This window comes from Polypterus senegalus, chromosome 5 (genome assembly GCF_016835505.1).
Source record: "Polypterus senegalus isolate Bchr_013 chromosome 5, ASM1683550v1, whole genome shotgun sequence".
Lineage (NCBI taxonomy): Eukaryota > Metazoa > Chordata > Cladistia > Polypteriformes > Polypteridae > Polypterus > Polypterus senegalus.
In genome coordinates, this window is record NC_053158.1 from 201,212,158 (window position 1) to 201,239,313 (window position 27,156).

At 41.4% G+C, this 27,156-nt stretch overlaps 1 protein-coding gene across 2 annotated transcripts in view; it reads right to left on the reverse strand.

Moving 5' to 3' along the window:
• adcy8 (adenylate cyclase 8 (brain)) overlaps positions 1 to 27,156 on the reverse strand; it is a 330,936-nt gene that overhangs the window by 75,389 nt on the left and 228,391 nt on the right. For both annotated transcript variants that reach the window (XM_039753982.1, XM_039753981.1), the window contains one exon: positions 14,300 to 14,501. In XM_039753982.1, coding sequence (XP_039609916.1) covers positions 14,300 to 14,501 — 202 coding nt within the window. The remainder of the gene's footprint in view (positions 1 to 14,299; positions 14,502 to 27,156) is intronic.

The window sequence follows — 27,156 nt, forward strand, 5'->3', positions numbered from 1 at the left end:
TTTTCACTTTGTCATTCTTGAGTGTTTCTTTATGAGGTGAAATTAATTGAAATGATTTTAGCACCAGGGGTCTAAACACTTTCTGAAGGTGCCCTATAAGTGCCACACAACTAGTTATCAAATCCTTGCCCTTTACCATCCCCTGATGGAGCCTGATACCTTTTTATTGCATTACAAGCCCCCCTCTTTATAACTTTATTGCCATATGTGGTGGTATTTCACAATTAGAGTACATTTAGGCCCCCAAAGTGTTAAACTTCTCTAGCATTTGCTTTTTTTGTGTGTGTTTACCGTATACTCGCTCTTCTGTTTGGCGACGCCTTGCTATTTATTGAAAGCCTTTAGGCGATTTCCTCGCTGGCACAGCCGCATGAGCCTGTCACGGCTATAAGCAATTCTGACAGCAGGCGTTACCTTTATGAAGCGAGGGCAAAGCAAGTGAGGAAAAGAAAAAATAACGGCTCCCTGCAGCCACAAGCTGAATTTCACACGTTTTAAAGCACGTGTGAAGAAAATCAAATCTTGAATAAAAATACGACAGGACACTGGGTGCTGTCCTCTATGGAGCAAATGCCGGGTTATGGTGCTGAGTCGATACCAGCTATGTTCTGATCTGCTATGACACACGTGTGAAGGTCCTACTGGAAGAGGGAGCAAAACCTTAAAATGTCTTCACATAAAACACAAAAAATGTATCCTAAAACTTGTTAAATGTGCATGTTATGTTAAAGAGTGACTTTGAAATGAGCCCAGCATAAATGACAGTATGGACACAAAAGGATGTGTCTTACCGTCGACTGGCACCTCATGAACAGTTGGGTCCTAACGTTAACCCACCAGTCCACAACCCCAGCCCTGAACTACATAATGAAGTAGAACAATGGATGCTGTGTCTTATCTTTTTGCTGCAGCATCTTAATGCTTGTTGTGGAGTGTAAAATGAGTGACGTGTAGCATGAGCATCTTAGGCAGCGTTAGTAATGAAGATGAGTCGGAGTACAGAAGATCGGGGAGGCCTTCATCTTGTGGTTGTGAAAAAAGAAATGCTAGCATAGGAAAAAATCGATTCTAGATACGAGTTAATAACATATCATACAGATGTGTAAAACCATCCCTAAACCTCATTGAAATTCATCATAACAACTGCAGGACAGATATTGAGGATTCACACTGGTATATCGTTCAATGCTTCCATCTGTACTAAACCATGTAGTTTAACACTATTGTTTAGTCGTTGTTGATTATTTTTTGATTTTGTTTTGTGTTGTTTCCTGTGGTTTGTTTCCTGCCTTGCACCCTGTGCTGGCTGTGATTGGCTCCAGCAGACCCCCGTGACCCTGTAGTTGGATAATGGATGGATGAATTTGTGTTATTTTTGGTTGCACATTTCATCATCTTGTTATGGATGTTCTGTAATGCATGTATGTTCGAGAAGCTTCTCACAGGCCCGATCCGGGTATGTGATAACCCACCGGGGCACAAGGGGGCGCTGTCACCAATGTTCTCTTTCCTTCCTGTCCCATCAGCTTGGAGAAACTGTCCAGTGCAGGCCCTTAAGCCACGCGCTCCTTCTGGTGCTCTCACTGTAAAGAAGCCCACCCGCGTGGAAGGAGCCATCATTCACCCACGAGAACGAACGCGTGGGCTCGGAACGAGCGCGAGCGAGCGCTAGTTTGTTAAATTTTTCCAAGAGGCTGTGTTTTCTTTTTCCTCCTGCCGGTGTTACTTTTATTTTGACTTGTTTCGAAGTTAATCGGACGACCCGGTTGTCATCCCAAATTGTCCACGTTACCTGCCTGTCCTTCCGTACCCGGCCACCGTACCTGTCTGTCCATTGTTGTCATTGTGTTTTGAAATGGCGGTCATGCCAGCATCTGAATGCATTGTGCGGGGGTCCGAAAACATGAGCCGATATGCAGAGGCTGGCTTAGTAGTGCCCGCTTCGTTATACGTAGACTGGAAATGAAGGATCACTACCAGTCAGTTTCTTACCTGCCCCTCCACTCAAGCTCTCCAGACAAAAGCAGATTCATTTTTCAGGAAATTAACTTTTCCTTATCCACAGTGTAGAAACTTAAACTGATTGAAGCCTCGCGTAAAACATCAAATTACAGGCAAAAAAAGAACCAAATCTAAAATAGAATTTCAAGCAAATCCGTGAGCTGTTAACAAGCACATTCGATTTACTTGAAATTTTAATTAAAAACTTAACAAAAAAAAAAAAAAGGTAAAAGTGATAACAGCTTTCTCTTGACTTCCGCGGGGTGGTCTGAGCAGTAATTAAACATGTCGTTAATCACTCTCCTAGTGATAAGAAGTGAGATGGAAGGCGAGAGTGAAAAGTAGGTTTTGTTTAACAGGCAATGGAGTCGGATATTTCTTCCCACCTATTTAGATTCAAAATTAATACAGTCATATGAAAAAGTTTGGGAACCCCTCTTAATTCTTTGGATTTTTGTTCCTCATTGGCTGAGCTTTCAAAGTAGCAACTTCCTTTTAATATCTGACATGCCTTATGGACACCGTAGGATCTCAGCAGTGACATTAAGTTTATTGGATTAACAGAAAATATGCAATATGTGTCATAACAAAATTAGACAGGTGCATAAATGTGGGCACCTCAACATAGATATGACCTCAATACTTAGTTGAGCCTCCTTTTGTTAATCTAACCGCCTCTAGACGCTGTCCTCCTATAGCCTGTGATGAGTCTCTGGACTCTGATGGAGGTATTTCTGACTCTTCTTCATACCAAATCTCTCCAGTTCAGTTCAATTTGATGGTCAGCCTGCTTCAAATCATCCCATAGATTTTCAATGATATTCAAGTCAGGGGACTGTGACGGCCATTCCAGAACATTGTACTTCTCACTCTGCATGAATGCCTTTGTAGATTTCCAACTGTGTTTTGGGTCATCTTCTTGTTGGAATATCCAACCCCTACGTAACTTCAACTTTGTGACTGATGCTTGAACATTATTCTGAAAAATTTGTTGATATTGGGTTGAATTTATCCAACCCTCGACTTTAACAAGGGCCCCAGTCCCTGAACTATCCACACAGCCTACCCCACAGCATGATGGGACCTCCACCAAACTTGACAGGAGGTAGCAGGTGTTTATCTTGGAATGCGGTGTTCTTCTTCCGCCATGCAAAGCGCTTTTTGTTTTGACCAAATAACTCCATTTTTGTCTCATTGGTCCAAAGCACTTTGTTCCAAAATGAATCTGACTTGTCTAAATGAGCATTTGATACAACAAGCGACTCTGTTTGTGGCGTGAGTGAAGAAAGGGCTTCTTTCTCATCACCCTGCCATACAGATGTTCTTTGTGCAAATTGCTCTGAATTTTAGAACGATGTACAAATACACCATTTGCAGCGAGATGTTCTTGCAGGTCTTTGGAGGTGATCTGTGGGTTGTCTGTAACCATCATCACAATCCTGCCTCTTCATATGCCGCTCCTGTATTTTTCTTGGCCTGCCAGACCTGCTGGGTTTAACAGCAACTGTGCCTGTGGCCTTCCATTTCCTGATTCCATTCCTTACAGTTGAAGCTGACAGTTTAAACCTCTGAGATGGCTTTTTGTAGCCTTCCCCTAAACCAGGAGAGTCAACAATCTTTGTTTTCAGATCTTTTGAGAGTTGCTCTGATGATACCATGTTGTCTGTCACTCTTCAGAGGAGAGTCAAAGGGAAGGAAGCACAACTTGCAATTGACCACCTTAAATACCTTTGACCGCTCATGATTGGACACTCCTGTCTATGAAGTTCAAGTCTTGACGAGCTCATCCAGCCAAGTCATCAGCATTGAGCAGTGACAGGCATTCAAATCAGCACAATGACAAGGGGACCCACATTTGTGCAGAGCCAGTTTTTCACATTTGATTTAATTTCATACAACTAAATACTGCGCCACTAAAAATCTTTGTTCGGAAAACACCGCAGTACTCCGATGTTCCTAGGAATTGAAAGACATACCACTGGTATCTTTTTTGTTGAAAGGACAGTCACTTATTATGCAGGCTGAGAGGGGGTCACACACTTTTTCATATGACTGTAGATGTTTAATATGGGATGGAAAATTTAAGAATAAAAGGGTTGGGGAATTTACCAAACCACACTGGGAATCCTGTCTACTGCCAAAGGCTACCATCAGTTAGGCACCTCGTGGAGTTAAGCGGCTGACTTGACGTGTTTGAGATGAGATTTCAATGAATGATGAGGTAGTTGATCTCTGGGATGGCAGACACCATTCAGCTCATTTTTGAAAATCTTAAGGTGGTTCTATTGTTCCTTACGGAATTCCATTGAGAACAAAAGAGGGCTACGGCATTAATTAGAACTTAACATTCATTCATGGTTTTCTCACAGCTTCATTTTAGTTTAATCCTGATATTCTGTATATGCATTATATTATCATTATCATTCATGGTGGCTCTGAAAACCGTACTGACCCCTACTTTCTCTGCTGCTCTTTGTCCGGTTTTCTGTGGTGGCGATCAAAGCACCATGCTGTCCCTCCATTGATGGATTGAAGGCCAGAGGTCCACATGACCATCATCATCATCATCATCAAGTTCTTCCATGTGAAGCCTGAAAATCATGAGGACTGATTGAGATCATTGATGTTGGGAGTTGGGGTGGTGGGGGGGAAAGAAAGAGAGCAAGCTATATCTAATCTGTCCTTTTAATCCTTATAATTATAACTTCTAATGTAACAATAGGCTGCATGGCAATAACTCGTGGGAAAATTGGATATTAAGATTAAAGCTGTCTCACTTCTAGTTAAGACTACAAAATGACATTAAAAATTCAGAATCAGTGTCTCCATGGCGGCACGGTGGTGCAGTGGGTAGTGCCTCGCATTTAGGAGACCCGGGTTCACTTCCTGGGTCCACCCTTCGTGGAATTTGCATGGTCTGCATGGGTTTCCTCCCACAGGCCAAAGACATGCAGGTTAGGTGCATTGGCGATCCTAAATTGTCCCTAGTGTGTGTGTATGTGTGTGTGCGTGCCATGCAGTGGGCTGGCACCCCGCCTGGGGTTTGTTTCTTGCCTTGCGCCCTATGTTGGCTGGGATTGGCTCCAGCAGACCCCTGTGACCCTGTAGTTATGATATGGTGGGTTGGATAAATGATGGATGGATGTCTCCATGATGGGACAGTTAACTTTGTGAGCTGGAATGTTAAAGGTCTGAATCATGAATTAAAGAGAAAGAAAGTATTCTCTCACCTAACAGGTCTAAACGCTAAAATAGTATTTTTACAGGAGACCCTCTCATTAATCAGGGATCAGTTCTGGCTGCAAAAGGACTGGACTGGCCAAGTGTTCCATTCCAGCTTTACAAAGAAAACTAGAAATGTGGGAATCTTAATACATAGAACAGTCTCATTTGTAGCATCAGATGTAGTATCTAATCCTGAAGGGAGATACTGTATGTGATTGTCATGGGTAATTTATTTAACTGTAAAATGACTAAATGATAAATGTTTATACACCCAATGTCGATGATAGGGAATTCATGCAAAATGTATTTGCATCTATTCCCAATGTGAACACTCATACATTTATAATGGTTGGGGACTTTAATTGTGTTTTAAATCCACTCTTAGATAGGTTTCCTGTCACGGGGGGATGACATCTAACACTGCAAAGACAATTACATGGTTTTTAACTGATCACAACTTATCAGACCGCTGGAGGTTTCTAAACTCAAGAACATATTCCTTCTACTCACATTGCATCATTGATACTCAAAAACTGATTATTTGTTTTTAGATAATAATTTTTTGCCTGCGATTAAACCTTGCAAGTACGATGCTACTGTTATTTCCGACCATACCCCTCTGATCTTCGAGCTAAAATCATTATGCCCCACATACTGATCTCGCAGATGGTGTTTTAACCCACTTCTATTAGCAGACGAGAACTGTACAGAGTTTATAACAAAAAAAAATCAGTTTCTTCCTAGAGACAAATACATCCTCAGTGGTCTCTGCAGGAATACTTTGGGAAACTCTAAAGGCCTTCTTAAGAGGACAGATTATTTCATATCTTTCCCACAGAAATAAATTAGAAACCAAGAAGGTATCAGAGCTAACCAGCGAAATTACTAGAATAGATTGTGCCAGATGGCCGGGGATGCCTGGACGGTCCACGAGAGGGACGATACCTCCACTGGGCCATGAGAGGGCAGCTACCTGGGTCTGCTTGGTGGCCACTGGAATGGAGCTGGGAAGCTCATCCCTATGGGAGGACGTGGCCACTGCCAGGGGGCACCCAAACGGTTATGGAACCCTGGATGGCAGCACTTCTGCTACACCAGGAAGTGCTGCCAGAAGAAATCCCAGGGGCACCCGGATATGCTCTCCTGACACTTCCGCCACACCAGGAAGTGTCGTCAGACGGAGCACCTGGAGCCCATCCGCGTCATTATAAAAGGGGCCGCTTCCCTATAGTAGACGGGCTGGAGTTGGGAGGAAGGAGATGGAGCTTGTGAGGAGGGGAGTGGAGGTCCAAGGGAGAGAAAGAGAAAGAGAGAGAGAGAGAGGAAGAGAAAGAGAGAAAGAAGAGTTGTTGGGATAAGGCATTGTGGTGCTATAAAGGAAATAAACGTGTGTGTTTTGGACATTCTGGTGTTTGTCTGTCTGTGTCCGGGAGCTGTCTCTCCACAAGATGAAGAACATGCCGGGTGTCCAAGTGAGGCTCTTCATAGGAAAAGCATTCAGAGCTCAACCTCTTAACAACCAAAGAAACCGAACAACTCATTTATAAATCAAGACATTATTACTATGAACACAAAGAGAGAGTTAATAAGCTCTTAGCTCAACAAATCCACATGGAAGAAGTTCTCAATGCAATGCCAGCAATCACAAACACGAACGGAGATCATTGATGTTAGGTAGAAAGACTAGTGGGGGGGCTGGCTGGGTGGTCTCGTGGCCTTGGAACCCCTGCAGATTTTGTTTTTTTCTCCAACCATCTGGAGTTGTTTTTGGCCATCTGACCTTATTTTTATTCTATGTTAATTAGTATTGCCTAATTTTACTTTTAAATGTTGTCTTTTTTTCTCTGGCTTCAACCTGTAAAGCACTTTGAGCAACATCATTTGTATTAAATGTGGTAAATAAATAAACATTTTTGTTGTAAATGGCGGCACAGTGGCACAGTGGTAGCGCTGCTGCCTCGCGGTAAGGAGGCCTGGGTTTGTTTCCCGGGTCCTCCCTGCGTGGAGTTTGCATGTTCTCACCCGTATCTGGGCGGGTTTCCTCCCACAGTCCAAAGACATGCAGGTTAGGTGCATTAGTGATCCTAAATTGTCCCTAGTGAGTGCTTGGTGTGTGGGTGTGTGTGTGCCCTGCAGTAGGCTGGCGCACTGCCCGGGATTTGTTCCTACCTTGCACCCTGTGCTGGATGGGATTGGCTCCAGCTGACCCCTCGTGACCCTGTGTTACGATATTGCGGGTGGGATGATGGATGGATGGATGTTGTTGTAAAATATTGTTGTTATTAATTGATTGATTGATCTGTGGTGGGTTGGCACCCTGCCCAGGATTGGTTCCTGCCTTGTGCCCTGTGTTGGCTGGGATTGGCTCCAGCTGACCCCCGTGACCCTGTATTCGGATTCAGCGGGTTAGAAAATGGATGGATGGATGGATGATTGATTGATTCATTCTTCTGCTCGTTCACTAAAACCATCTTTTGTGTTTAGTACACACGTTATACAGCGGCAATTAAAAGGATGTTAACCCATATTTATGTGGTCTGTTCTTAATCTAAGTGACTAAATTGAACAAACACAGTCTAGTTTAACTAATTACACACAAATGATTTCATTGTTCTTCTAATTATAAACACTTTAATAATTACAAACACTTCAGTCAGGTCTCCTCTTCATCTCCTTTTTTTAAACTGTAAAGGCTCAGAGGGGACTGGGTGGTCTCATGGTCTGGTATCCCTACAGATTTTATTTTTTTCTCCAGCCGTCTGGAGTTTTTTTTTCTGTCCCCCCGGCCATTGGACCTTACTCTTGTTCGATATTAATTAATTTTGTTTTCTTATTGTGTCTTTTATTTTTCTATTCTTTATTATGTAAAGCACTTTGAGCTTCTGTTTGTATGAAAATGTGCTCTAGAAATAAATGTTGTTGTTGTTTTTTAATCTTTCCTCATAACTCATCCTTTTTTTAGATGAAACTGCACACAGGACTCCAGATGAGGCCTCACCAGTGTGTTATAAAGCTTAAGCAGTACCTCCTGAGACTGTTAGCCTTGTTAATGGCTTCTGAACACAGTCTGGTAGTTGATGGTGTCGAGTCCACTACATCTCCTAAATCCTTCTCATAAAGTGAATGTTAGATTTTCAGACCTCCTATTGTGTATTCCGCACTCACATTTTTACTTCCTATGTGTAACACTTAACATTTACTGACATCAAATTTCATGTGCCGCAAACAGAATGTCAGGCTACAAAAAGGACATAACAGCACTAGAAAAGGTCCAGAGAAGAGCGACTAGGCTGATTCAGGGCTACAGGGGATGAGTTATGAGGAACGATTGAAGGAGTTGAGCCTTTTAAACATTTAATGTCAGTAAATGTAAGGTGTCAACACGTAGGAAGTTACAGTTAGGTCCATAAATATTTGGACAACTTTTTTCTCATTTTGGTTCTGTACATCACCATAATGAATTTCAAATGAAACAACTCCGATGCAGTTGAAGTGCAGACTTTCAGCTTTAATTCAGTGGGTTGAACAAAACGATTACATAAAAATGTGAGGCAACTAAAGTATTTTCTAACAAAATCCCTTTATTTCAGGGGCTCACAAGTAACTGGACAATTGACTCAAAGGCTATTTCATGGCAGGTGTGTTCAAGTCCGTTGTTATGTCTTATCAATCAAGCAGATAAAAGGCCTGGAGTTGATTTGAGGTGTGCTGCTTGCATTTGGAAGATTTTGCTGTGAACAGACAACATGCGGTCAAAGGAGCTCTCCATGCAGGTGACAGAAGCCATCATTAAGCTGCGAAAACAGAAAAAACCCATCCGAGAAATTGCTACAATATTACGAGTGGCCAAATCTCCAGTTTGGTACATCCTGAGAAAGAAAGCAAGCACTGGTGAACTCAGCAACACACAAAGACCTGGACGTCCACGGAAGACAACAGTGGTGGATGATCGCAGAATCATTTCCATGGTGAAGAGAAACCCCTTCACAACAGCCAGCCAAGTGAACAACACTCTCCAGGGCTTGGTCGGTGTCTCGATATCCAAGACTACCATAAAGAGAAGACTGCATGAAAGGAAATACAGAGGGTGACCTGCAAGGTGCCAGCCACTCATAAGCCTCAAGAATAGAAAGGCCAGATTGGACTTTGCTGAAGAACATTTAAAAAAGCCAGCACAGTTCTGGACAAACATTGTTTGGACAGATGAAGCCAAGATCAACCTCTACCAGAATGATAAAGGCAAGAAAAAAGGATGGAGAAGGCGTGGAACAGCTCATTATCCAAAGCATAGCACATCTGCATCTGAGTTGTTTCATTTAAAATTCATTATGGTAACGTACAGAACCAAAATCAGAAAAGAGTTGTCTCAGTCCAAATATTTATGGACCTAACTGTAAAATGTGAAGTTTGAATACACAATGGGAGTTCTGAAAATCAAGAGTACAACTTATAAGAAGGATTTAGGAGTCGTGGTGGACTTGACATTATCAACGTCCAGCCAGTGTTGAGAAGCCATTAAGAAGGCTAACAGAATGTCAGGTTATATAGCGCCTTGATGTGTGGCGTACAAGTCACAGGAGGTTCTGCTCAGGCTTTATAACACACTGGTGAGGCCTCATCTGGAGTCCTAATAATTATTCTTTCTTTCTTTGTATTTATATGGCGCTTTTCTCACTACTCAAAACACTCAGCAATTGCAGGTTAAGGGCCTTGCTCAAGGGCCCAACAGAGCAGAGTCCCTTTTTGACATTTACGGGATTCAAACTGGCAACCTTCTGATTGCCAGTACAGATACCTAGCCTCAGAGCCACCACTCCACCTATGTGTGCAGTTTTGGCCTCCAGGCTACAAAAAGGACATAGCAGCACTAGAGAAGGTCCAGAGAAGAGCGACGAGGCTGATTCAGGGCGACACTTTAAAAAACGGCTGAAAACTCATTACTTTAACTTGGCCTTCTCATAACTTCACTTTAACTTAATCCTGATACTCTGTATGTTCAATTCATCATAATAACTATTCATGGTGGCTCTAAAATCTGTACTGACCCCTACGCTCTCTTCTGTTTCTTTTTCCGGTTTCTTTGTGGTGGCGGCCTGCATTACTCTTATTCTATGTTACTTAAAGTTGACTTATTTTATTTTCTTACTGTGTCTTTTATTTTTCTATTCTTCATTATGTAAAGCACTTTGAGCTACATTTGTTGTATGAAAATGTGCTATAGAAATAAATGTTGTTGTTACAGAGGATGAGTTATGAGGAAAGACTAAAAGAGCTGAGCCTTTACAGTTTAAGCAAAAGAAGATTTAAAGGAAACATGATTGAAGTGTTTAAAATTATGAAAGGAATTAGTACAATGGATCAAGACGTTGATTTTATTCATCAAGAACACGGGACACAGTTGGAAACTTGTGAAGGGGAAATTTCAGACAAACATTAGCAAAATGACACCTTTTATTGGCTAACTAAAAAGATTACAATATTCAAGCTTTCGAAGCAACTCAGGCCCCTTCTTCAGGCAAGATGTAATCAAAGCTTGCATATTGTAATCTTTTTAGTTAGCCAATAAAAGGTGTCATTTTGCTTGGCTTTTCTCTACATTCATAATGGCTAACACGGTACAACAACCTAGTACTACAGAAAAACATTAGGAAATTTTTCTCTTAACACAGAGAACTAAAGACACGTATAATGTGGTAGACTGAAGGACTTTATGGACCTTGAAAACTTGATGTTTTATTAGAAGAACTAGACATTAGGCCTGTTACAATAACGGGCGCTAGAACAGTAGTGCATAAACATTAGTAGGAACAGTCTACTGTATGTTAAATGGCAAGGGACCTTGACCTCATTCTGTTTCTTGTCTGAATTTTTTTTTGTCAAAAATATTTCTGCAAGAAGCCTAAAGTAAAATAATAATAAAAATAAAATAGAAACATACATGACAATACAGTAAGTATAATTAACATTGCCTTAGGGTAAAACTTTGTAACAATCTGTGATACACAATATCTGAAGAAGATATTTAGGTAAAGTTTCTATTTTTTTACCTCTTTTTACCATTATAGACAACATTTCTTGTAAATATTCTGTCTGAGTTTGGCAACAGTTGTTCAGGACCATCTACAACCTTGACAACAACATCTGGAAAACTTCTAACTCTTGATAATGACACATATAACTGACCGTGGCTGAATACTGGTGCTGGCAAGTAAATGCCAACTTTTTGTAAGGTTTGCTCTTCTGAGTCTTTCTCTTTAAGCGTTTCTCTGATTTTCTTTTTCTTCAATCGATCTATTTGCTCGTATTTTTCTTTGTCTTTCAGCCTTTCTTTTGCTGACCGTTCTTCCAGGAGATGTTGCTTATATAGGATTTGATTGTCTGTGTCTTTTATCCTACTTGACGTGTCCTTTTTTCGGGTGGCATGTTGTTAGTAGATACGTCCGTAATATTTTCTCCTACAGTAATACTGGCTTGTATGTGGCTGTAATATGCATCCTTTAATATGTCTTTAATTTTCTCTCGCAGTAATACTGGTTTGTATTTCCGTAAAATGCCTGTAATTTTCTCTGACAGTAATACTGGCTTTGATGTCCGTAATATGACTTTAATTTTCTGTCACAACAGTGGGCAGTCAGCAGAGTGTCCCCAGCGACTGATGTAATGTAAATGGCCTGTATTTGATATAGCGCCTACTAGAGTTCAAGAACCCCCCTAGGCGCTTCACAACACAACAGTCATTCACCCATTCACACACACATTCACACGCTGGTGATGATAAGCTACTTTGTAGCCACAGCTGCCCAGGGGTGCACTGACAGAGGCGAGGCTGCCGAACACTGGCGCCACCAATCCTTCTGACCACCACCAGCAGGCAAGTGTGACGTGCTGCTTATAATCGTGACTGTGGCGTCTCCCCAGCAAGTACTGTTCAGTTCCCCAGCAAGTATTTTAATCTGTGGGGGCGTGCAACTGATTATTTTGTGTGGCGTCTCCCCAACAACGGATTTTATGTGCGCTGCTGCGACTACCCAATCAGCACTCTCCCCAGGAATGGTGTCCTTTATATCTTATCATGCGCGGCCGTGGAAAGGCCATTCACTGCGTGCCCAGCTTCCAGTGTGTGTGCTTTATTTCCTTATCATGCGCGGTGGCGGCGGCTAGGCCATTCACTGCGTACCCAGCTTCCAGTGTGTGTGCGTCCACGTGCCGAGCGCATGGGTGGGGTACGGTACAATGTGTGTCGCGGCCCACGCATGCACACTTCACCAGTAAACACACACACGGACACCTGGACGCACACAGGGGTTTTATTAAAGAAGATTACACTGAAAAAAGTATAACATTGATGTTGTTCATTCAATGTAAATTTTCTCTTTCAAGCAACTTAAGATTAGTCATTTAATGTTGTAGCTTGAAATATTTGGTTTCAGATCTCAATCACAGTAAACAAAATTTGTTTGTACCAAAGTAAGTTAATGTGGAGGGAATAAACATAAGAATCCTATTTCAGTTAACTTAATAATTTAGGCTGTTCCTGTGCTGCTCGTTTGTATATTCTTCCAGTCGAACTTTCCAGTGTGCTGGCTTTCCAACTGCCAAAAAAGAAAGAATTTGTGACAGACGGATATCAGCAAGAGTGAAAGGGAAGGTCTACAGGATGGTAGTGAGACCAGCTATGTTATATGGGTTGGAGACGGTGGCACAGGAGACAGAGCCGGAGGTGGCAGAGTTAACTAAGATTTGCATTGGGTGTGACGAGGATAGACAGGATTAGAAATGAGGACATTAGAGGGTCTGGTCAGGTGGGACGGTTGGGAGACAAAGTCAGAGATGTGAGATGGTGTTGGTTTGGACATGTGCAGAGGAGAGATGAGGGGTATGCTGGGAGAAGGGTACTAAGGATAGAGCTGCCCGGCAAGGGAAAAAAAAGAAGGTTTATGGATGTGCGGAGAGAGGACATGCAGGTGATGTGGTGTGACGGAGCAAGATGACGAGGACAGAAAGGTATGGAAGAAGATGATCCGCTGTGGCAAACCCTAACGGGAGCAGCCGAAAGAAGAAGAAGAAGACTTTCCCGGGTGGAGTGGACGTGGCTATACAGGTCTGGTCATTTTCAGCAGGAGGCTTTTATAACGGAGGATTTCTGGTAAGTAACCCTTATTCTCAACTGTTCATTTTAACTATAAGAACTCGTAATTAGTTCAAGAAAGCTGTTAATCATTTTTTGTTGTATATTTAAGATTTATACTGCAAAATGCTTGTGTATTTGCACTAGATTTTAAATAAATGTTAAAAGTACAGCATTGGAATGTGTTATGTTCAGAATATTTCTAATAGAATAAAAACAGGTAACGACCAATAAACCATTTTAAATTGTAACAACTTAAAAAACAGATTTACTTCAGTATAAAACAAGTGAATTGCACCCAATCACTCTAAATGATTTGCCTCAACTTAAAAATTGTGGGTTCAATAAGAGAAAAAGAATTATATTGGTTCAGATTGAAAATATTAAGTGTGAATAATTACCCTAATTATTTTAAGTTGAATGGAGTGTAAGTGGATGGGACTGGTGAGGTTCGTTGGGCCGAATGGCCTGTTCTCCTCTGAACCTTTGTAATGTTTGAACACGGCCAGCACACAAGCAGAGAACAATCCAATGCCCGGATCACTAAGACCAACTTAAGAGCAAAATCCTCCGCTAAAAGACTTTGACAGTCAAATTTTCTTTTACCGCTGCAACAACGTCGGCAGAGGAAGGTAAAAATAGCATCAATTACACGGAGCTCAGCAGAGCGAAGAAACCCCAACAGTCGATGTGAGTGAGGCGTTTGAATTAAATTAGAGAAAGTGAGACGAAAATGTTATTTTCAGAATGTTGACTGACTGCGGCGGGATGGGGGTGGGGGGCAAGGAAAAGGAGGAGGACGGGAGCTTCATTAAAATCTGGACACATTTGACAAACACAAAGCAGCTTTGATTTTCACAGTCCAACACAAAGCATGATGAAGAGGCGCCCGGCACAAGGATCATTTTCTTTTCCACAATCAATAAGCCCAAGTGTCATACTTACAATATTTATCATCGCTGCGAGGAAGTTGATGAGAATGGATGCGAAAATGATGACATTCCTGGCTAAGTAGGTCTCATTAATCCAGCAACAGGTTTTGCGCAGCACCAGCGGCAAACATTTATAATCCTCAGCCGTGGTTATTAAGACAAGAGCGGAATGCAGCATGATAAGAATGGAAAACTGGATCACCATTGTCATCATCCTGTGAAGATAAATAGCACAAACAAAGTGAGGTTTGGTCTTTAAGATGGCTTCTTTCTACTTTGCTCAGACCTGCATTGAGCCACTTCCTGAATTGAGTACAAGGTCAGTAAACGGCCTCGGGTTCAAGGCAGGACATCATGATTCTACAGACCCTTTTCTGAACCTTTTTTATTTCAATTACCAATTGTAGAAAGCGAGACCCTATCTCAGCAGCATTGGACACATTGGCAGAACTAACTCTGGACATATAAAAAATATTCACCCCTCGGAGGTTTTCACATTTTATTGTTATTAACCTTTGAATCCCAGTGGACTTAATTTGGCTCTTTTGACACTGAACAACATAAGAAAGTCTCTTAAATGTGAAAATTGATTTCGCTCATGTCTTTATCCAAGGTAATTCACAACATCTGAGGTACAATTAGTTCCATTTCTTTTGTTTTTTTTCCAAATGGAGCCCAGGCAGACTTAGTGTCACTTGTGGGATCTGAACACACAACATCAGGGTCTGAAGACCAAAGCCTTAGCCCCTACAGCACACACTTGTCTGTTATTACTGTGGCTGACGCCATCATCCAAGGTGATTTACAATATTTGAGATACAAATGGCTCCATTTCTTTGGTTTTGACCATTGCAGCACAGGCAGGTGAAGTGACTTGCTCAGTTACATATAGTGTCAGTAGTGGGATTTGAACCCACAGACCTCAAGAACCAAAGTCAAAAAGCTTTAAGTGCTACAACACACTGCCTACCGGTTATGGCTTCGGCTGACACCATTATCCAAAGTAAATTACAACAATTCAGAAATCAATGGGTTATATTTCTTTTGTTTCTCCCATTGGAGCCCAGGCAGGTGAAGTGACATGTCCATGGTCACACCATATCAGTACCAGGATTTAAAGTCCAAGGCCTTAATTGCTATGCATGGGAACCGTAGATCAGTTCTCATGTAGTAACTTGTTTGCGAATCAAATGAACAAGAATCGTTAGACTGATTTTCAGGTAGGAATTCGTTCATAATTTAAACGAATGAGAATCGTTTGACGTGTTTGCAGGTAGTGACTCATTCGTGAAGCGATTGAATGGGAATCCTTAGACCAATACACATGTAGTGACTAATTTACGAACGAAAACAATGAGAGTCGTTAGAACAATTCACAGGTTGTGACTCATTTACGAATGAAATAAATGAGGATCGTTAGAGAGATTCTCAGGTAGTGACTCATTATTGAATCAAATGAGTGAGAATTATTGAACTGATTTTCGAGTAGGGATTTGCTCATAATTTAAATGAATGAGAATCGTTAGACTGGTTTGCAGGTAGTGACTTGTTCGGGAATCAAACGAATGGGAATCATTAGACCAATTTGCATGAAGTGACTCATTTACGAACAAAATAAATGAGAATTGTTAGACCAATTCACAGGTAGTGACTCATTTACGAAGGAAATAAAGGAGGATAGTTAGACTCGTTCTCAGGTAGTGACTCATTATTGAATCAAATGAGTAAGGATCATTGGACTGATTTTTGGGTAATAACTCATTTATGACACAAATGAATTAGAATTATTAGACTGATTCTTGGGAAGTGATTTGTTCATGAATCAAATGAATGAGAATCATTAGAATGATTTTTGAGTAGTGACTTGTTCGTGAATCAAATGAACGAGAATCGTTAGTTTCTCAAGTAATGACTCATTTACAAATCAACTGAATGAGAATCTTTATACTGACTTTTGAGTAGGGATTTGTTCAAAATTTAAATGAATGAGAATCGTTAGATCGATTTGCAGGCAGTGACTCATTTATGAATCAAATGAATGACAATCGTTAGGCGGATTCTTGGGCAGTAATTGGCAATACAATTTAAATGAAAGAGAATTGTTGTACTGGTTCTCGGGAAGTGACTTGTTATTGATTCAAATGAATGAGAATCATTTGTGACACAAATTAATGAGAATTGTTAGACCGATTCTTGTGTAGTGATTTGTTGATGAATGAGAATCATTAGACTGATTTTTAGGTAGTGACTGAATTGTGAATTAAATGAACGAGAGTCGTTATTCTCAGGTAGTGACTCATTTGCAAATAAATCTCATTATAATCATTAGACTGATTTTTGGGTAGTGACTTGTTCTCAAATTAAATGAACAAAAATCGTTAGATCAGTTCTTGAGTAGTGACTCGTTGATAGATCAAATGAATGAGAATCGTTAGATTCGTTCTCAGGTAGTGACTTATTCACAAATCAGATGAACGAACATTAGACTGGCTCTCGTTTAGTGACTTGTTCACGAATCAGTTAAGTGGAGAGATTCAGGTGGTTCTTATTCAGGTAACGAAACGAAAGACGCTGATCATTCTGGCAGTGTTGTGGTGTCGGGTTGCTTCCCAGTGAGTGGGGCTTGGAAACTGGTCAGGTTTACAAAGTAATGAAAAACCTGCTCCAGATAAGGGTGAACCTAACATATAAGTGAGGTAAGCAGTGGCTTAGGACCCCCTAACAGACCTAATTCCAAATGAAAATTACACATCAACTGGTGAGTATTATTTAAGTTTTCTGGACGTATTGCATGTTTTAGTGTTTGCTTGAATGCACCACCTCACTTCCTTGTGGGAAAAGTGGACTGTCCCATCATCCTTGGACACAGCACAGGCAGCCAATTAGAGCAGTTGCAAGAAATTCACAAGACCTTAAGAAGCAACCACATAAAGTGAGCGTTAAAAACCTACAGGCTAACAGTATAAACCTGCAACAACAAAATAACTTGTAGCCATGTCTCTAAGTCAGACAAACAGGAAAGAAGAAATTTGTGAAGGAACTCCTGAAACATACCTCTTTCTTGCAAGGTCATTCTGAATCTACCCCACCATGTGGTAGCACGAGTGCTGCATGTGTAGCCCTAGCAATAACTCCTCCACCTCAGTCTTAGATGCAGAGGAAGGTGAAAATGTCGTGTCAGGTCATTTTCTAACTTGTTTAGTCCTAACCTGGGTCAAGTAGAGGTGGAGACTGGAGCCTTTCCCAGTTAGAAAAGGGAGCAAGACAGGAACAAACCTTAGAAGGGCGCCAGCTCATTGCAGGACGCACACACACATCTGTACACCAACCACACACTAGGACCTATTTATCATCACCTGTTCACCCAAGCTGGGTGGAGTGGTGGCTGACGTTAGGAATCTGAACTGGCAATTGGAAGGTTACTGGTTCAAATCCCGTAAACGTCAAAAGTGACTCTACTCTGTTGGGCCCTTGAGCAAGACCCTTAACCTACAACTACTTTGTCCTAGGTATGATGTTAATCTGCAACTAGGCCCTCCAACTCCAACTTACAGTGAAATCTTGGGGTTCTTGGGCAGGATTGGCACTCCAGCCACCATAAAAAACCTGTTCCATTCCATCTGAACTAGTGTGGTTCTGAGGTGTCACCCAGCGCATCGCTGCACTTGGGTCCTAATCTGGGATCCTGAGGTGGTTTGTCATGTGGTGGGTGAAGCAGTGAGCCCCTTTCCTCTGTTCACCCAATCTTTAAACAGTGGGTGGAAACCAGAGCACCTGGAAGAAACCAACACAGACACAGGGACAACATGCAATCTCCACACAGGGAAGGTACAAACTCTAGCAATAAAATTACTCTTTAACAAGACAGATGAAAATGTAGGTGGGCCTCTTCCCCTTCAACCTGACAAAACGGCCATCATGAACGACGAACCCGGTTTCTGCCCAAAACAGCTAACCGATATTGACCACTCTTCACTGCTGAGGAGGAGGAGAGTTCAGGTGAACTGCCAAATTACTAACATTAATTATTAAATTCAAATGAAAAATGGAGGAAGGATAAGTAGATCACAGATGGTTGTGATGCCCAGGTCACCTGCAGCTGGCATACACTGAGTAAAGTCTAAGGAAATGTCTAAGGAAGATGGACTGGGATAAGCTTTTAAGTGTGGAGACAATCAAGGAGAAGTTTAAAAGCTTTAAAATGTTTAGCACAATGAGAAGTCAAGTAAAATGACACCTTTTATTGGCTAACTAAAAAGATTACAATATGCAAGCTTTCGAGGCAACTGAGACCCCTTCTTCTGGCAAGATGGAATAGAGAGACTTGAATTCTCTGTGTTTGTATAGACGCCAGGACAGATAATAGCATTGGAAAACCTTTAAGTGGGTCGACTTACATTTAAAGAATGAATAGACCTCTTCGGGCTAAGATTCATTTAGCAGGAGAGGAGAACAATGTATAGTCAAGATCTTTTAATAAGATAACTGTCCAACAAAGTCTTTTGAAGATTTTTATGAGTTTTCCATACAATCTGTGGTCAGGTTGTCAGGATCAGTCAGAGAGATGTAAACAATCCTCATATCGCGTCATAAAACTCTCGTCTCTATTTAAACCATGTTGTGATGTGCTAGCATCAGTTTAACTTCCCATTAATTTCTCTCTTACTGTGTTCTGAAGTTGCCTGTAAGCACTGTGACTTTAAACTCCTTCTCACAGTGTCCATGGCTGCTAATGTGAGCTCCTACAGGAACATCCCTGTTGCCATTCTTAATGTAGAACCTGTGGAAATTCATTCTCTTTCCGGTCTCTCTCATATAGAGCGCAGTGTTGGGATATTTTACACAAAGAATTAGGTAGACCACATTAGATGATCTGCAGGAAGATGATCCCTTTATGCGGTGTTCTTGTTGGGAATGTGTTGTGGGGTACAAAATCTGTACATTTTGGTTTCTATTTCCATTATATTTTGTTCAAGACAAAACAACAGATGAACTACATTCATGACAATCAAAGCATGTCGTCGTCCCAGTTATATCTCACTTTTAAAACAGCTGTTCCAACAAAGAAAGGAAGACATGCTGTTGGCTCAGGCTATCAATTACTTTCTAACCTGAGAAAGGATGGACATCTAATTATTTTACAGCCTGGGAAAGGAAGACCTGCCGATACCTCAGAGAACATCAAAAAAGTTTTATTGTTTGGGAAGACGGAAAGTGAATTCATTCATCATATTGACCAATCAGAGTATCTAACAATCACATCTTGTGAATGAATTTTAGAATAAATATGCATCATCTGAGGAGTGATATAGGAAGGAGGGAGGAAGAAGAAGGGACCAATATGTCAGAAAAAAACAGAGCGATGGCAACGTGCAGCCCTTTCCATCTGGTTGTCAAAAAAGCATCATGAACAACTGCAAGTGCGAGATCACAAGCCGCCTGCGACATTCATCCTTGTCATCTTGCCATCTTTCTAAAGACTATACGGTGGGATGCAAAAGTTTGGGCAACCTTGTTAATAGTCATTATTTTCCTGTATAAATCGTTGGTTGTTACGATAAAAAATGTCAGTTAAATATATCATATAGGAGACACACACAGTGATATTTGAGAAGTGAAATGAAGTTTATTGGATTTACAGAAAGTGTGCAATAATTGTTCAAACAAAATCAGGCAGGTGCATAAATTTGGGCACCGTTGTCATTTTATTGATTCCAAAACTTTTAGAACTAATTATTGGAACTCAAATTGGCTTGGTAAGCTCAGTGACCCCTGACCTACATACACAGGTGAATCCGAGTATTTAAGGGGGTCAATTGTAAGTTTCCCTCCTCCTTTAATTTTATCTGAAGATTAGCAACATGGGGGTCACAAAACAACTCTCAAATGACCTGAAGACAAAGAATGTTCACCATCATGGTTTAGGGAAGGATACAGAAAGCTGTCCCAGAGATTTAAGCTGTCTGTTTCCAAAGTTAGGAACATATTGAGGAAATGGAAGACCACAATTAAGGCTCGAAGTGGCAGACCAAGAAAGATTTCGGATAGACAGAAGCGACGAATGGTGAGAACAGTCAGAGTCAACCCACAGACCAGCACCAAAGACCTACAACATCATCTTGCAGCAGATGGAGTCACTGTGCATCGTTCAACCATTGGGCGCACTTTACACAAGGAGATGCTGTATGCGAGAGTGATGCAGAGGAAGCACAAACAGAGCCACTTGAGGTCTGCTCAAGCACATTTGGACAAGCCAGCTTCATTTTGGAATAAGGTGCTGTGGACTGATGAAACTAAAATTGAGTTATTTGGGCATAACAAGGGCGTTATGCATGGAGGAAAAAGAACACAGCATTCCAAGAAAAACACCTGCTACCTACAGTAAAATATGGTGGTGGTTCCATCATGCTGTGGGGCTGTGTGGCCAGTGCAGGGACTGGGAATCTTGTCAAAGTTGAGGGACGCATGGATTCCACTCAGTATCAGCAGATTCTGGAGACCAATGTCCAGGAATCAGTGACAAAGCTGAAGCTACGCCGGGGCTGGATCTTCCAACAAGACAACGACCCGAAACACTGCTCAAAATCCACTAAGGCATTCATGCAGAGGAACAAGTACAGCGTTCTGGAATGGCCATCTCAGTCCCCAGACCTGAATAGAATTGAAAATCTGTGGTGTGAGTTAAAGAGAGCTGTCCATGCTCAGAAGCCATCAAACCTGAATGAACTAGAGATGTTTTGTAAAGAGGAATGGTCCAAAATACCTTCAACCACAATCCAGACTCTCATTGGAACCTACAGGAAGCGTTTAGAGGCTGGAATTTCTGCAGAAGGCGGATCTACTAAATATTGATTTCATTTCTTTTTTGTGGTGCCCAAATTTATGCACCTGCCTGATTTAGTTTGAACAATTATTGCACACTTTCTGTAAATCCAATAAACTTCATTTCACTTCTCAAATATCACTTTGTGTGTCTCCTATATGATATATTTAACTGACATTTTTTATCGTAACAACCAACGATTTATACAGGAAAATAATGACTATTAACAAGGTTGCCCAAACATTTGCATCCCACTGTATATATCCAGACTTTACTATCAGTCCTATTTTCTATTATTCTTTGTCCCACTAGTATTAGTATTATTCCTGTAATAAATACCATGCTGTTTTTAACTTTCTATGCTTTGTCTTCATGTCTAGAGTGATTGAATTAATAAGTTAGATTTCTTTGAGCACCTGGTGCAGCCAGAGGTTTGCCATTACCTCTGTGGTGCGAGGTTTATTAAGGCTGCAGGTGAGAGCTCCACCCAATAGTAGGGAACAGGACATCAAGTAAGGCATTCTTGGCTGATAAATGGCCGATAGTCAAGAGTGCTGAGCCTTTGTATGTTTAAATGTATTTTTGTAGACCAAAAGTAATATTTAGGTCTGAGATATCATTAAAACATCATATGTTGTTCGTGCCGATAATAAGTAAGTCTCAAGAAGTCCTAGGAGAGTGACAAGTTGTGTTATTCATGAGGCACTTGTGTGGTTTAAAGTGCTAGAGATTAACCAGCTGTGTGTTTGTCATTCATAGGGCACTGTTGAGTTTCTGTGTGTATGCTTATAGCTATGTATGCATGTGTTAATCTTAACGTGCAACAGTAGACCAACCCTGTGACTAACTTGATGAGTACATTTACCCTTGAAGAAAACAGGTAAAAGGTAAGTAGAGGGAAATACAGTGGAACCTCGAGACATGAGTTTAATTCGTTCCAGCACTGAGCTTGTATAGCGAATTTCTCGTATCTAGAACAAACTTCCCCATTGAAAATAATGGAAATCCAGTTAATCCGTTCCGCACCCCCAAAAATATCAACATAAAAATCAAATTTCCTAACAAATAACACTGATAAATAATATATATAAGTGGAACCTCGGTTTGCAAGTAACTTGGTTTACGAGTGTTTTGCAAGACGAGCTAAATTTTTTAATTAATTTTGACTTGATAAAATGAGCGATGTCTTGCAATACAAGTAGTATGGATACACTTTGTCTGCAGAGCGTCATGTGAGCATAACTGAGCTGATGGTTCTTCTCTCTCCTTATCTCTCTCGCTCGCGTGCGCCTCTCTCTCTCCTTATCTCTCTCGCTCGCTCGCGCACGCATCTCTCTCTCTCCTTATTTCTCTCGCTCGCGCACGCGTCTCTCTCTCTCTCTCTCCCTTATCTCTCTTTCTCGCTCGCTCGCTCGCGTGTGCATCTCTCCTTATCTCTCTCTCTCTCTCTCTCTCCTCTTGAGGGCAATCGTCTCCTATTCTCCGTCTGCATGTCCGCGATATTTTTGGATACACTTATACAGCGAACTGCTACAGCGAAACAATGAAATTACAAGAGCACAAATGCGTAGATCCTCACGCTACGGGAGAACAAGGAACACTGAGTGAGCTGACGGGCTGAGTCAAGGCGGATCGGGAAACCCGTCACTCATAACCACAGCCTGGCTCGTGGCTCATTCACGAGCCAATGCTCGTATTTAGATCCAAATTTTTCGCTCGTACTTTCCTCTTATCTTGAATTTCTCGTATACAGAGGTGATCGTATCTAGAGGTTCCACTGTACTACAATAATAAACAATGTTATGTTATATGCTGTAACTACACAATATGTATTATAAATGTGAGCACCTGTTTCACATCTTTTCTGTAGGCAGGGACATGTACTGTTAACTGTTGGTTCACTCAGGGAGATTTAGACAATTAGTTGCTGCAGGTTTGGTGGTTGTCTGTAGGAGAAGAGGTTTTGGGAATCTCTCAGCGTGTCATCATTATTTAGCACTGCCTGAAGTTCTTTTATAATTTTTTAGTGCTTCAAGATGTGGGTTTGAGGTGACATCAAGGGGGACACGGTTCTCGTTGTCCTTGTTTTTATAGTACCTCTTCTTATTTGAGTGTCTGTTGTTTTGTTTAACATATAATGCAACAGCGGTACATCCCAAAATTTAGAATTAGTAGGAAATCAAAAAAGTGGGTTAATAAAGAGTTGAAAAAGAAGCTGCAAAAGAAAAAACAGACGAATAAGGCCTATAAGACGAATAACTCCAATGTGAATTGTGGGTGTATGAGAACATGAGGGCAGCCATTAAGGAGGATGTGAAGGGAAGAGAAGAATATAACAGATAAAGCAGAAGACGACCCAAAGAGATTCTTTCAGTGTTTTAGTAGAAAAAGAACATCAGGAATGGTAAAGGAGAATTTAAAAAATACAGACTGTGAATTAGCAGATGCTATGAACTTGAGCAAGTGAGTAACCTCCAGCAGTAACAGGGACTACTAAGGAGATACTGATTGATTTGGAAAATGTAGAGAGGGAACAGCTACTTAGATTAAATAGGCTAAAATCAAACAATTCAACAGAGCCAGATAGTATTTATCCTCGAGTTCTTACGGAGGTTAATGAGTACATGGATTAACCATTAATGCATATTTTAGTACAAACTATTCTTTTACTAGTTTTTTGGTTCTGAATTAAGCACTAAATGAATTATTGAAATTGAATTTTCATATAAGGCATTGAACATTGAAGATGAAAAGGAATAAGAAGAAGAATTATGGATTATGGAGATGTAGTGGTTAGTGCTACTGCCTCATAGACATTTAGTCACTTAGCAGACACATTTATACAATGTGACTTACAAAAGAGGTAAAAAATAATCAAGCAAATATCAATCTGGGAGAATGTTTGGGAATGGAACGAGAATGGATCAAGGTTCCATAACTGATCACTACAAGTGAAGAGTTTTTAATCAAACTTCAGCTACTAAGAACCTCACATTAAAGCCATCATCAATTAGGGAGAAATTTTACAGAGCAAGAGAGTCTTGGAATGATGGAGTCGGCAGTTTGGATGGAGGTGAGCAGGTTGTTACGTCAGCTAGATGCTACATCTGAAAAGAATCTGGAGTGAGACTTCATTCAATAGCAAACCGGAGTAGATAAGAAGAACCATAGGAAATCATGCCTTAGGTTTAATTTCCACCGCCTGGTTTTGGTTAATTATGCATGTTCTCTGTGTGAATGCATGGGTTTTCCTTTGGGTGATCTGGTATTCCACCCACATTCCCAAGATGTTAGTGTCAGGTTATCTGGTGACTCTACATTACCCTGCAATGGGCTGGTGTCTTATTCAGAACTTGTTCCTCCTGCTTTATGCTCGATTTTGGTGTGACAGACTTCACTCTAATTCCAAAAGTCTCTGAATCGAATTTGTGGAACTGGAAAACGTAACATCATGTTATGTTATGGACGTTAGTTAGACCTCAAAGTGGTGCTTACATCTTAGACTTACAGCATGATGTTATAATTCAAGATTTCCCACACATTTTATAAAACAGATTTGATCTAGCACCGGATGGGATATACCACTTTAGCTCGCTTTCAGACCCACTTAATGTTAATCTAATTCAGTGTCCTGGTTTGGCAGAGCAAATGTTGGCAGCAATGGGCTTAAGGCAGAAAACCGTCCTGGTCAGGAGGCCATTCCATTACAGTACATTACTCACACACTATTCTAGGATGTCATTCTACATGAACTTTGGAGTGGATCAGTGGGAATTTGTGGCCATTCGACCAAAAGAGCATTTGTGAGGCCAGGTACACATATTGGGCGAGAGCCTCACCCTGGATCGCAATATACATTCTAATTCATCTCAAAGGTGTTCAGTAGGGCTGAGGCCAGGTCTCTGTGCAGGCCACTGTTGTTCCTCCATAACTTTCTGGACCTGGCATTATACACAGGGGCACTGTCAGTGCTGGAACAGAAAATGGTCTTCACCAACTGGATCTACACTGTGAATTGTATAACTTTCACAGTACACTTGGGCCAAGCCGAAACCTTGCCATGATCCGTCCTCCACGAAACTTGACAGTAGGCACTGTGCAGTCCAGAAGGTAGCATTCCAGCATTCACCAAACACCAATTCATCTATTAAACTGCCAGATAGTGATGCTTGATTCATGACTCCACAAAAACATATTCCCACTGCTCCAGAGTCCAATGGTGGTGTGCTTTACACCACTTCACCTGACTCTTGGCATTGCACATTGTGATCTTCATGAGCCGCTCAGCCTTGGACATCCAGTTCATGAAGCTCCAGATTCACAGTTCTTCAGCTGATATGGCTTCCAGAGAAAATTTGGAATTCTGCTGTGAATGGTACACCAGAAGATATGTGATTTCTAAGCACTTCACCAGTCAACAGTTCACTTTGTGATCTTGCGTGGTCTATCACTTCATGGATGTGCTGTTGTTGCTCCTTGATGATTTCTCGTCACAATAATAGCACTTGGAGTTGATGGAAGCAGTGAAGAAATTTCACAAACTGACTTGTGGTCAAGGTGGCATCTTATGAAAGTGCCATGTTAATAGTCACAGCTCTTCAGTATGACCCCTTCTACTGTCAATGGAGACAGCATGGCCATGTGCTTGATCTCATGCACCTGTTAAGACCTGAACTCAATAATTTGGTTGGAGGGTCGTACAGTCTATATTATATTATACATTTGGGCCTGTAGACATCGTCAAGATGACCTGCTGAAGTTCAAACCGAGCATGAGAATGGAGAAGAAAGGTAACTGAAGTGAATATGAATGTAACATGGCTATTGGTGTCAGACGGCCTGGTCTGAGGATTTCAGAAACGACTGATCTACTGGGATTTTCATGTAAAAAAATGTCTAGAGTTCACAGAGAATGGTCCGAAAAAGGGAAAATATCCAGTGTGCGTCAGTTCTCTGGGTGAAAATACCTTGTTGATGCCAGTGGTCAGAGGAGAATGGCCAGACTGGTGTGAGCTGACAGAAAGGCAACAGGATCTTCAATTAGCACTCCTTACAACCAAGGTATGCAGAAGAGCATCTCTAAACACACAAGATGTCGTAACTTGGAGCAGATGGTGGGCTACAGAAGCAGGAAGCCACACCGGGTGCCACTCCTGTCAGCTAAGAACAGGCAACTGAAGCTACAATTCACATGGGCTCACCAAAATTTGACAAACATTGCCTGGTCTGATGAGTCTCAATTTCTTCAGTGACATTCAGATGGAGGGGTCAGAATTTGGCGTCAACAACATGAAAGCATGGATCCATCCTGCCTTATATCAACGGTTCAGGCTGCTGCTGGTGGTGTAATGATGTGGGGGGGGGATAGTGTTCTTGGCTCGCTTTGGGCCCCTTAGTACCAATTGAGAGTTGTTTAAATGTTACAGCCTACCTAAGTATTGTTGCTGACCGTGTCCATCCCTTTATGGCCGCCATCTTCTGATGGCTCCTTCCAGCAGGATAACGCGCCATGTCACAAAGCTCATATCATCTCCAACTGGTTTCTTGAACATGACAAGGAGTTCACTGGACTCTAATGTCCTACACAGTCACCAGATCTCAATCCAGTAGAGCACCTTTGAGATGTGGTGGAACAGAAGATTTGCATCATGGACGTGCAGCTGACAAATCTGCAGCAATTGTGTGAAGCTATCAGGTCAATACAGACCACAATCCCTGAGGAATGTTTCCAGCACCTTGTTGAATCTATGCCATGAAGATTTATGGCAGTTCTGAAGGCCAAAGGGTGTCCAACCCGGTAATAGCAAGGTGTACCTTAATAAAGTGGCCGGTGAGTGAATATTTATATATAGACAGTATCACGTTGTCATGCACATGTGTTTACGGGGCACTTTTAAGGCCCCTGTAAGGTAAACAAATCCACCCCTGGCCATGAGATGACACTGTTGCTAACTTCTTTATTGTTTCCATCTGCAGTTCTGAAAGGCAAATCCCAGAAAATGCCTGACCTCATTTCCCCTCAAGCTGTCCCTTTCCATGCAGGACAAC